At 34.6% G+C, this 13,512-nt stretch overlaps 1 protein-coding gene across 11 annotated transcripts in view; it reads left to right on the forward strand.

Annotated features, from left to right (window-relative positions):
* Positions 1–13,512, forward strand: part of CADPS2 (calcium dependent secretion activator 2) — a 479,588-nt gene that overhangs the window by 343,241 nt on the left and 122,835 nt on the right. For 10 of the 11 annotated variants that reach the window (XM_088799948.1, XM_088799951.1, XM_088799949.1 and 7 more), the window contains one exon: positions 12,576–12,677. The exons of the other annotated variant lie outside the window; for it this stretch is intronic. In XM_088799948.1, coding sequence (XP_088656074.1) covers positions 12,576–12,677 — 102 coding nt within the window. The remainder of the gene's footprint in view (positions 1–12,575; positions 12,678–13,512) is intronic. 11 annotated transcript variants of the gene reach the window in all.

Raw genomic sequence — 13,512 nt, forward strand, 5'->3', positions numbered from 1 at the left:
CAACACTTGTTGAATGTTGATTTGTTGATGATAGCCATTCTGACAGGGATGAAGTGACATCTCATTGTGGTTTTCATTTGCATTTCTCTGATGATTACTGATGTTGAGCATCTTTTCATATGTCTGTTGACCATCTGTATGTCCTCTTTGGAGAAATGTCTATTCAGGTCCTCTGCCCATTTTTTAATTGGATTGTTAGGGGGTTTTTTGTTTGTTTTTGGTGTTGAGTTGTGTGATTTCTTTATAAATTTGGGGTAGTATTAACCCTTTATCAGATGTATCATGACAAATATCTTCTCTCGTTCAGTATGTTGTCTTTTCATTTTGTCGATGGTTTTCTTTGTTGTCCAAAAACTTTTTAGTTTGATGTAGTGCCATTTGTTTATTTTTTTTCTTTTGCTTCCCTTGTCCATGGAACTATATTAGTAAAAATATTGCTGAGAGCAATGTCAGAGAGTTTACTGCCTATCCTTTTTCTAGGAGTTTTATGGTTTTGGGTCTTACATTCAACTCTTAAATCCATTTTGAGTTTATTCTTGCATATGATGTACAGTGATCCAGTTTCATGTTTTTGCATGTGTCTGTCCAGTTTTCCCAACACCATATATTGAAGAGGCTGTTTTTACCCCATTGTATATTCTTGCCTCCTTTGTCATAGATTGGAGGGCCAAATAGGCGTGGGTTTATTTCTGAGCTCTCTGTTCTGTTCCTTTGATCTATGTGTCTGTTTTTATGCCTGTACCATGCTGTTTTGATTACTATAGGCTTGTAGTGTAGTTTGATATCAAGTAGCATGATACCTTCAACTTTGTTCCACTTTCTCAAGATTAGTGTGGCTATTCAGGGTCTTTTATGGTTCTATATACATTTTAGGATTATTTGTTCTAATGCTGTGAAAAATGCCATTGGTATTTTGATAGGAATTGCATTGAATCTATAGATTCCTTTGGGTAGTATGTACATTTTAATGTTGTTAATTCTTCCTATTCACGAACATGGTATATGCTTCTATTTCTTTGTATCACCTACAATTTATTTTTCTAATGTCTTATAATTTTCTGAGTACAGGTCTTTTACCACCTTTGTGGAATTTATTCCTTGGTGGGTTTTTTGTTTTGTTTTGGTTTGGTTTTATGCAATTGTAAATTGGATTGTTTTCTAAATTTCTCTTTCTGATAGTTCAATATTGTATAAAAATGCAACCAATTTCTGAATATTAGTTTTGTATCCTGCTACTTTACTGAATTTAATTATTGGTTCTAATAGATTTTTGGTGCAGTCTTTAGGGTTTTCTGTATAAGGCGTCATGTCATCTGCAAATAATGACAGTTTTACTTCCTGCTTTCCAATGTAGATGCCTTTTATTATATTTCCTTTTCATGTGTGATTGCTGTGGGTAGGACTTCCAATACTATGTTGAATAAATGTGGACATCTTTCTCTTGTTTCTGATCTTAAGGAAAATGCTTTTAGCTTTTCAGTGTTGAGTATGATGTTATCTGTGTATTTGTCATATATGGCCTTCATGCTGTTGAGGTATGTTCCCTCTATTCTCACTTTGCTGAGAGTTTTTATCATAAATGGTTACTGGATTTAGTGAAACACTTTTTCTGCATCTATTGATATGATCATATGACTTTTATCTTTCATTTTGTTTATGTGGTGTATTATGTTAATTGACTTGTGAATATTGAACCAACCTTGCATCCCAGGAATAAATTCCATTTGATTGTAGTAGATGATCTTTTTAATGTATTGCTGAATTTGGTTTGCTAATATTTTGTTGAGGATTTTTGCATCTATGTTCATCAGTGCATCAGTATATTTCGTAGTTAAAGAATTATTCAGGTTTTTCATTTATTTCTTGAGTGAGTTTTGTTAGGTTATAATTTTCTAGAAATAGTGCATTTCATCTAAGTTTTCAGATGAATTGGTATTAAGTTCTCATTTTTTTTTTTGCTTTATCTGTAAATATCTCCCCTTTCTCATTCTAATATTGTTTATTTTTACCTTCTCTCTTTTATTCCCTTCAATCCATGCTACAAGAAGTTTATAAACATTTTCAAACTCTTCAAAGAAGCAACTTTTGTCTTTGTCAAACTCTCTTGTTTATTTGTTTTCCGCTTCACTATTTTTTTACAAAGTAAACTTTTTGTTTTAGATTAATTTTAGAGTTACAGAAAAACTGCCGAAATAGTACAGAGAGTTCCCATATTTCAGTTTCCTCTAAGGTTATCACCATATGTTACCATGATGCATTTGTCAAAACTAAGAGACGCATTACTTTTAACTAACCATCAGCCCTTATTCGGATTTCACCAGTCCATTTTTTTATTAATGTCCTTTTTGGTGTTCCAAGATCTAACTCAAGATACCACATTGTATTTTGTTGTCATGTCTCTTCTGATTTGTGGCAGTTTCTCAGCCTTTCCTTGTTTTTTTTGACCTTGACAGTTTTGAGGAGTACTGGTCAAGTATTTTGTCAAATATTCCTCAATTTGCATTTGTCTAATATTTTCATGGCTAGTCTGGGGTTATGGGATTTTGAAGAGATAAAATACCTTTTCATCTCACCCTATCAAGGAGTAATGATATTCACAGGACATCACTGGTCATGTTAACCTTGATCACTTGGTTAAGATAATGTTTGCCAGATTTCTCCCCTATAAAGATATTATTTTGCTTTCTCCATATTCTATTCTCAGGAAGCAGGTCACTAAGTCCAGCTCACACTCAAAGGGTGAGGGACATTAAACCCAACTTCCTAGAGGGAAGACTAGCTGCATACATTATTGGGATTCTTCTGCAAGGAAGATTTGTCTCTTCTAACCTATTTATTTGGCCAACCATTTATATCAGTATGGGTTCTTATATAATTATACTTTGGGTTATAATCTGATACTACTTTATTCTGTTTCTGAAATTGTTCTAGTTTGAGCCATTGAGAGCTCTTTCAGACTCACTCCCTTTGATGTGCCCCATCCTTTTTGTTTGTTTTTTGTTTTTACATTTTTAACACTTCCTATTCAAGAACATGGTATATGCTTCTATTTCTTTGTATCACCTACAATTTATTTTTCTAATGTCTTATAATTTTCTGAGAACAGGTCTTTTACCACCTTTGTGGAATTTACTCCTTGGTGGGTTTTGTTTTGTTTTGTTTTGGTTTTATGCAATTGTAAATTGGATTGTTTTCTAAATTGCAACGTACTAAAACATGTTGCAAGCTCATTTTGTAGTTTTCTTGCCTCAGCCCTATAATCAGCCATTTCTGCAAGGAACCCCGATTCCTTATATTAGAGAATGGTATTTAGAAACTGAGATCAGGGTAATGGGTATGCTTATTGCTACTGGGATGTCATTGCTTCCAGGGCCTCTCATTGGACAGAGCTAGGTGACATTGTATGTATACTAACCCATGAGGTCATACTGATGTCTCCAACTCTAGTCCAGTGCCACAAAACTCACGTGAGCCTTCCTTTCTTGCTTATCTGTAACTTCTCTCTTCAACAGTGAGAAACCAGGCTTCCACCAGCCACTACCCATTTACTTAGAGTACAGTGTTTATGTACAAGTCTTCTGGTTATTAACCTTACAGTTTCCAGTCAAAACACTGTTTTTCAAAGTTCCACAGGACAGCTTCTTTTCTCTCCCACTCTCTTTAGTGAGGTTGTATCATACAGTACACTTAGTGTCGCTTGTCAAAATACACATTCCATCCTGAGATCCCTCAATATCCTGATTAATACATTGGGTTTTTTTAAGTTTGTATACAATAATGGTCACTTGTGCTTTACAGTTCTTATAGTTCTGTCAGTTTTGACAAACGTAGTGTCATATATTCTCTACCCTAGTGTCATTCAGAACAGATCCTTCACCCTGAAAGTTTCCGTGTGTGCCCCCTTTTGTAGTCAACCATTTCATTAAATGTTGTCTTTCATTTTTATTCCTTCTGTCTACTTTTTTGGATTTTTTTTTGATAACTTCCTAAATTAGATGGTTAACTTCTTACTAGTTAGCTTTTCTTTTCCAGCATAAGCATCTAAGGTGATAAGTAATTAGACCACTAATTACTGCTTTTAATATATATATATATATATATATATATATATATATATATGTATATGTATATATATATATATATATATATATATATATATATATATATATATATATAGCTATAGCTATGTAATATTTGATTAAAATTCACTCTAAGTACTTGTAACTTTTCATTATAATTTTTTTTCTTTTTTGATTTCCAGATGAGAGGGGTTTGGAGGGCTGGGTGAAAACATTGAAGGAAGAAATACAAATTGGTAGTTACAAAATAGTCACGGGGATGTAAAAGTAGAGCCTAGAGAATGTAGTCAATAATATTGTAATAACTGTGTATGGTGCCAGATGGGTACTAGATTTATCAGGGGATCACCTTCTAAATTATATAAATGTCTAACCACTATGCTGCATACCTGAAACTAATATAAAATAATCATTTCTTTTTTTTATACAGAGCTATTTATAAGTACATTTTTTAATTTATAAGAAAGTAATGGGTTTTTTTTTCTTGAGAACTGATATCTAACCTAATTTCTTTGCATTCAGAGAGTGTAATCTATATGATACTGATTCTTCATAACTTGCTGAAACTTTATGGTCAAACTGTTACTAATGTTTTGCCTATTTGATCTGTAGGATCATGACCAAGATGAGTGGAAAGCTGCCACTGCCGTGGTGGTTTCTTCCTTCTACTTCTGCCAATTTTTCCTTTATGTATTTTGAGGCTGTTTATTTGGCACATTCAAGTTTAAAATTGTTAAATCATCCTAGTGAATAGAAATTGTTATCATTATTTAGTGACCCTCTTCATAACTAACAATGCATTTTGCATTAAAGCTTATTTAAATGGTTATTAATGATAGCCTTCTTTTGGTGAGTGCACTTATGTCTGATTTTTCTTTTTTATGCCTTCACTTACTATAAACTCTATTAGGCAGGCCAGGGATCATTCCTTTTGTGCTTATGTTGTATCCCCAGGATACAGGTTCTAGCCAGGTTCTCAGTAAATATTTGTTGAGTAAGTAAATGAATGATATTAGACCATTTGTTTACAAATTTTACAGGTGACATGTTGGGGCACTTTCTAAGTAGCATTCACAATTAAATGTTTTTATTGAAATGCAGTGATTTTTATGGCCCAGAGAAAGACCCTACATAACCAGGAAGATTGTGTCATTTTATCCCATGGAAATTAATATATTAAAACAGTGAAATCCCCTTTTTATATATAAAATTGAAAATGATTGTAACATGATAAAGATCACAGTTGATGAGGTTGCAGGGAAATTCATAGTTTTATGCACCATGGGTCAGACTGTAAACTGATAAATGCTTTCTTAAAAAGCTGTCTTACGGTATCTATGATGTGCCTGAAAATATTATCCCATTTGTCTTAGTTACCTTAGACTGCCATAACAAAATATCATAGATGGGTGGTTTAAACAAAAAAAAAATATTTTCTGACAGTTCTATAGATTAGAAGTCTGAGACCAGGGTGTCAGGAAGGTCAGGTTCATGGTTGGACTGTCTTGCATTCTTGTAGACCTGCCTTCTCTCCATAAACTCACATAACAGAGAAAGAAAGATCTCACTCTTCTTCCTCTTACAAAACCACTAATCCTACCAGATAAGTGCCCACCCTTATGACCTCATTTAACTGTAATTATCTCCTACAAGGCCTATCTCCCACCCTAGTCACATTGGTGGTTAGGACTTCAACATATGAATTTTGAGGGGGAACACAATTCAATACATAGCGCCATTTAACCTCGCAATATACTTTCAGAAGTTTGTCCCCAGGCAACAATCAGAGATGAGTGAAGAATGCATAGCATAAGATTAATCATTGCAGCAGTATTTATGGTAGGAAATACAGTGGGAAAAAGTCTAAATTTTTACGAATGAGTATTAGATTAATAAATTATGGTACACCCATATAATGAAATATCATACTTTCATTAAAAAGCATATATTAGAATATTTAAATGATATGAAAAATGGTTACAGCTCATTAAAATAATCAAATTATGACTTAGAATGTACACCATATCCATCGATTTATACAAAGAAAATTGGAATTATATTTACAAAATGGTATTATCAGTAAGTTCTGGTTGGGAAATATATAGGAAATTTTAATTTTTGTCTTTGTGTTGTTTTTGAATGCCTCTGTCCAAATTATGTAGTCCTTTAATTAAAAAAAATGTCACTTAAGAAAACTACTAATGGGTCAGACGTAATATTAATGTAAGAGAATACACCAACCTTAATTCTCATTATTTTTATTATAAAATCCCCCCCAGTGTTTTGTGTCTCTTGAATTTCAGAATTGTGTGCTGCAGTGAATTTAATTTGGATAGTCTAAGAATGTTTGTTGGTTTGTTTGGTTGGTTGCTTCCAAGAGAAGCCAGTTATCAAACATCTTGATAACTGTCCTTGGGATGTCACTACCTTAACAGAGTCACAAGATCATATGTCTTCAAAGAGTCAGGCAATTGCTTTCTCTGTAGAAATGTCTACTCTCTAAAAACCTCCAAAAAATAGAATGTAGTAGGAAATTCAAATAAATAAAGGATTAGGAGGGATGAGTGTTTGGAAAAAGAGAAGAATAATTTCAAAATGTCTTAAAAATCTTTTCTCACAGAAAACCTGTTTCTTCTGTCTCAGTGAATGTATAGAGGTCAAATTAATTCCTTCTTTGGATCTGTAAAATTTCAGGATGTGTAAAAGGACACTGATTATGTAGTACATGGCCATCCAAATGATACATCATTTTGTTTGAAACAATAGGAGCTGTTATAGGTTGGGGAACAAAAAATAAGAAGAGATTATTGTTTTCTCCTTCATCTTCCATCATTTCTCATTCTCGTGCTGTGTCTTCCGCTCTTTTTTATTCTGTTCACAAATGGATATTGGTAGGAAATACACGAAGTGCAAAGTGGCTTTGACCTGCTGTGCCGCAAGCAGAATTGACAGTTCAGAAACACCACCCTGTAGGTGTCTCTCCCCTTCTCACTCTCTTTAGAGGAAGCTAAGATATCATACATTCCTCAGAGGACAGGGCAGGTAAAAAGAAGTCTGCAAGAAACTCAGAAGCGCCATGAGCTTTGTCATTTGCTTGCAGAACATCTTTACCACAAGCCACCCAACTGCCAGGACAAGCAAACTTCCCTAATGAGTTGGGGAGGGAGGGTTTTGGTGGGGAAGGGTGAAGGAAATCGATCTCATCAATTTATCAGACATTTCTTCATCCTGTTCACTCCGACTGTATTTATTCAGCGCACAAGCTTCCTGGGCACATTCTTCTCGGCAACATGCAGACTCCTACAGATGATAAAGCCTTTTGCCCCTCAAATAGCTAGAACCTGTGCAGCTGAGAAAAGTGATTGAGAAAATAATCATAGCAGATGTTAGCGTTTTCATTAAGTAATAGAACAAATGCGCGTCAGCCCTAAATGATGCTTTTTTAAGTGGGAATTGTGGGGAGATCCCATGACTACGTAATTTTGGGATGTGCTCTTTAAACAAAGTGAGACAGATGTCTTTACTATCAGGCTTCTCAGACTCCTTTAATAGGCCTTGGTTTCCCTATGAACCTCCAAGAAGGTCTTACAATTTGTATTGTTCAAAATATCCTTGGGCTGTTGAGCCCATGTGGTTGGAGTATGTCACAGGACCACTGGTCCTTAAAACGTTTTGACAGCTGGTAAGTCTCTGTTACTCAGATTGATGAATAGCACAAATTATAAAATACCTTAGTTCATGGAAGAATTTAAAGAAATTAACCTGTGTAGGCCTTAGCATATGTAGGAACTATTTTTTGGATGAATGTGGCTTTCAAAAAAAGTATCGTGTGTGTGTGTGTGTGTGTGTGCGCACGCACGCGCCCACGTAATAGTTTCTCTTAAAGCAGAATGTGATCCATAGGCAGATGTAAGATCAGACTAGTAAGCATTAGTGGCAGAAGGTTCTATTGTATGAATTCGTTTTTTTAAGAATCTTTGAAGTATAATTAATATAGAACACAACTGCATTTGGTGTTCAGTTGCTTATTATGTAATACCAGAAGGAAGTTCCATGTCATAACTTATTTGACAATATCTGTAATTAAAAGGTATATATCTACTATTAAACTGTATTTTACAATTTGTTCATGTCTTAGACTTCTTTCACAGAACACTCTGTTTCTATGAAAAGCATGTAGTTTCAATAGCTACAGGCCTCATGAGAAAATGAAAATTTTAAATCTTGATATGTGAGAATACCTTCCTTTGTCTTTGGAATCACTTTAATATTTATTTATCAGCATAGAGTTAAACCTAGACTAACATTCGAATCAGAAAATTGGTCTTTATGTTAGAATCTTCAGTAATCACATTTTAACATAGTTTTTTTTATCAGTGTCAAAGAGGCATTATTTGTTTTACTTTTATTATCTCAGGAAAAAAAATTTATTCCTGAAATTTAATACAAATTATCTTATTAATAACGAAAATAGCAGGTAAACCCTAAAATTTTTCTGTTAAGTGTAAATACATACTAACTTTTGTTAGAGATCATTTTACCCAGAACACTTAACTATAATTTCCACTTATTTACTCTTCAAAAAAATTGCTATTTTATCTACTCTTATATGATTAAAAAATGTTCCAAATAATTTATGCCATATTCATGCTAATAAGCAATATATGTGGTATTACTAATTCATGAGTTCTCATAATATAACTGATATTTTTATACTCTATGTACATCACTCATTCATTTCTTTGGCAGCTATGTATTAAGCAGCAACAACATGCCAGCTGCTATTCTAGGCATTAGGAGTACAGCACAAAGGAGGCAGACAGTAAACAAGTAAATAAATATGTCACATGTTGGCTAACAGCCACAGGTACAATGACAAGCAATAAATCATGGAAAAGGAGATGAGGCCTATGGAAATGAGAGATTACACCTTTACATCCGGTAGTTAGAGATAAACTCGCTAATCCTGAGTTGGGTCAGTAGAGATGAGCGAGCCATGTGTGTACTTGGGGATAGAGCTCCCAGGCTGTGGAAACAGCAATGCAAAGGCCCTGGGGCAGAGCATACTCCATATGTTTGCAGCTAGTGAGGAGCCTGGTGAGTCGGGAGTGAGGGGACTTGCTGTGAGGATAGAGGATGTCAGAGAGTGAGTGTAGGGAAGGAGAGTCAGATGCAGTCTTGTAGACCATTCTAAGGGCTTTGGCTTTTACAGTGACTGCTACCATTACAGGGATTTGACTTATGCTTGACAAAGGCTCACAGTAATGTGTTAACAATACTCTGGCAAGGAAAAGACTGGAGGCGAGAGACCAAAGAGGCTGCAGCCATACTCGGGAGAGCTGATGATGGCTGGAACCGGAAGAGAAGCAGCAGAAGTGGTGAGGGATGGTCAGGTTCTGGCTGTGTCTTGAAGGTACAGCTCCCAGAAATTATGAACTGAGCTTATGAAGCTATTCGTTTAAATCTTTTATGACACTGAGTCTGCTAAATAAATGTTCCTGAAATGTAACTGGTTTAAGTTTCTCTCAAGGCTTCCACAAGCACATATTTGGGAATTTATGAAAGCACATTTAAGGCTTCCTTTGTTCTGGTCTTTTTTAATTGAATTGGTAGGTATTTTAAGTTTTATTGATTTTTAAGCTCTTTGCCTGATAGTACAAATAACATAGAATGTGTCTGATGTACATGTATTTAAAATAGTTCCTCCATTATTGCTTCTTAGATAAAGCTTCCATTTTCTAATAGGGTTTTTGTTGTTGTTTTTGCTCTTTAGTATTTTATGCGAAGATGGGGAAAAGAAAATAAGGCATGGGCACACTAAGAGCACTGACTTTGGAATGCAGGAGACCTAGGTTCAAGTCCAAGCTCCAGCACTTACCAGCTGTGTGACCTTGGGGAAGCAGCCTAACCTCCCTGAACCCCTGTAGCTTCCTTCCTTGGAGGCTGGAGAAAGGATTGCTATGAGCATCCTGTGTTGTTAGATATATAAAACAGCTAGCACAGTACCAGGCACAGATTTAAAATTGTGTAATTGCTCATTGCTGTTTGTTTTAATAGTGACCATGACAGGAAGATATTGATGACACAGGAAGTGTTTGCATTTGTTGGAAGAATAATTTTACAAGGAGTTCTTACTTTAAGCTTGACTGCAGCAAAGTTGCCATTTATTCCCAATAATTTAGATATAGAAGGCCATTTCATATACCTAATGTTCAGTACATAGTCTGGTGTATTCACTAAAATAGGGACATAGGAATGAGAGCAAATCCAAAATATGAAATGTTCTATTGAACCTGTCCATGTGGACCTAATTTAGTGCTAAACTCAGGTAAAAGATGACCGTTCACTGTGTGTAATAGATTTTATCTTGCTGAAGTTTGACATAAGTGGCATTCCCCTGACTTGCCTTTCTCGCTTTTCACCTCCTGAATCCATTCTGTAGGTAGGCAGCGTGCCCCAGTGACACTTCATATGACAGGACAACTTGCCCTATCCGTGTGGGTCACTGTCTCTTTTGACAGTGGAAGCAAACAGTAAAATTCACTCTGATACACCCATGTGGAGTCTGTCAAGAGAGCAGAGCCAAAAGGATGCCCGTCGTCAGAACAATAAAAATGAGTTCTTGGCTCGTTTCCATCAAGTTTGCTTAGGTGTATTTAGGGACATAACCACCTGCAACTTTGTGGGATGAGTTTTTATTGCTGCCTACTAAATAACATAAAGTATTGTTTTTGTGTGAATGCCCAAACTCCCACATTATTAATTTATATAGAACTCTCAGGTTGAACTTTTCTGGTCACTGTCGGTGCGTTCATAAGTTATAGTCTGGGTTTTGCGCTGTCATTTGCTCAGTGAGAATTGACTCTGAAGTGATATGTGAAAAAACCCATTGTTTAATTATGATAAAACATTGGATTTAGCTCAAATTTCATTACTTTATCATTTATAGATCAGACTTTCTTTTCTTCTTCCTAAAAGTATTTGAAAGACGGATATGTTGCCATTAGTTTTTCTGTAGTTAACATTCAAATGCATTCTGATGGGAGGAAAATGTGATGTATTATGCTGATTATGAAGTTATATAATTGATCTTTCTTTAGGAACAAAACGTAGTTGTAAGAAATATTTTCAAAGCATAAATTCTAGCAGCATGTTTATTTCTGAAATAAATTATTTACTCTATATTGAAATAAACTTCAGACTTAAATGATGCTTTGAGATGAATCAACGGTCTTTATGTCAGTTGAGTCAGATATAACTTTAACATTAATTGTCTTTATTCTAATTGACTAGTTTACAACCATCATACACACACACACACACACACACACATTAAAAAAACAGTGGGGACATCAAATAAAAAATCTTGTTGAGAAAGTTATTTTAAGCATTCGTTTTTCTTTGTTTTTCATAATCATTGTTTCTACCTATTTTATACATACACGTTAAAAATTAGTAAGTTGGAATGATAAATGCATAACTCGGGAGTTATAATATAATCTTTAGAAAAATTAGCTAATCAAGAGAAGAAATAATTGGTGTGAATTATCAAATGCAAAAAGATTCATCTTGTTGAAATATATAGATTTTGAAATGACTATGAGATTACTATACCTTTTTCTCTGTTTTAACAGAGATAGTTAAAATTTACAGGCTCAAAATTTTAGATGATTGCTATACAACTGGTTACTTAAATTTATATAGAATAAATTCTGCCACCAGATATATTTTCAATCCTAATCTTAGTAAACGAAGATTTCTGTTCAATCTTCATAACTACTTTCAAAAGTCCTGATGAAAACTCATCTTGATTCCATAGGGATATTTGGTTAAGCACCAAAATCTTGAAAAGAAACATAGCTGGTCTTTTCTCTCTGTATGCTTTTATTCAAATATTTATTTTTATGTATATGCCCTCATATTTAAGCAAACTAGAGCAGTATACCATTACTTGTATCCAAAATTGCTACATTTCTTACAACAATTAAAATGAAGTCTCCTATTTTACATTAGCCTAATTTTTATTTGGAAAAGAAGCAGTTAAGATATTTTAGCTTGCATTCGGTATATTTTTTTATAATATTTCTATTCAGGGGATGTTCATTTAATTGGTCAAATGTCTGGTACCACCGCAAAACACTTTTCACTGACATTCTCAAGGACTAGTCATTGTTTTCTGTAGATCTGGAAAATATTTATTGTAATCCTTTACCTTGAAGGCTATCTAAAAGAGAATAATTTTGTTCTGTTCATTCCAGGTCAAAATATGAAGCAAATAGCTATAAATGTCTCCAATAAATTTCCACTATAGACACAAGTAATACATACACAGTAGACTGATATGCATTTTCCTTAATTACTTGGATTTTTCAGGGAAGTAGATAGATAGATAGATAGATAGATAGATAGATAGATAGATAGATAGATAGATAGATAGATAGATAGCTATAGATATGAAATATATAAAATAAATTACTGATTCTGATTGTTTTTCAGGCCTGATGGAATTGGAACGGTTTCAATGGAAGAAAAAGAGAGATTTGAGGAGATAAAAGAGAGACTCTCTTTCCTTTTAGAAAATCAGATAAGCCATTTCAGGTATATACTCTATTCATTAATACCAGTATTTGCTTTATTCACTCAACCCTCCAATCCCCTACAGATGTCTATGTCTTCCTTGAACTGCTCAAGAATTATCAGCAGCTTCTCCTCCACGTTCCTCAATCTGTGGTCTGCTTCTCAGCCTGCCATTCAGCTCCTGCTGCTCATTTAAGGAGGTGCCTTCCCCCAGCAGCCCGTTGCACTGTACCTTTTGCTTGTCTGGTGCGTTTCTCCTCCTTGCTTAGCCTTTTCCCCTTGGCTCCTGTGACACATCCGCCCTCTCTCAGCATCACCAGACAGGGAGACGCTCGAGTCCCACCTTCACAGCAGAACCTTCCTTAGTTATTCCAGCAACAAGTGGAAACACTGAAGTCTTATCTATAGTCTTCACCAGTCACCAGTCTTCACTTATCACATAGCTGTGATGTACATTTCTTAAGTCATTACTTATTTTTGTACTTACATTCTGTGAGAATAAGGGCCAAAGAACCTACCATAGTTTCTTGCTCAAAAAATTAACTATTGATACTAAGAAACATTTGCAGAGTGAGAGATATATATGTTGATAATATTTCTTTTCCCCCTCTTATCATTAGCTCAACAGAACCTCATGGTTAAAAACAAAAATATGCCAATACATTTCCTTTTCTACTGCTCTTATCATTTTATAGAGAGCCTATAAAATATTGCCACGTCCACAAATTGTATCGTATAGATGTCTGTCAAATTACAGGTATGTGACTTAGAATCATTTCTTGTGAACTTACTGAGAAAATTAACTCAATTAATATTCCCGTTTAACAGTTTGAAAACACTGCTACCGTGTTTCCCC

Source organism: Rhinolophus sinicus, chromosome 8 (genome assembly GCF_057876585.1).
Source record: "Rhinolophus sinicus isolate RSI-liver-muscle chromosome 8, RSI-T2T, whole genome shotgun sequence".
In the NCBI taxonomy this organism is placed as follows: domain Eukaryota; kingdom Metazoa; phylum Chordata; class Mammalia; order Chiroptera; family Rhinolophidae; genus Rhinolophus; species Rhinolophus sinicus.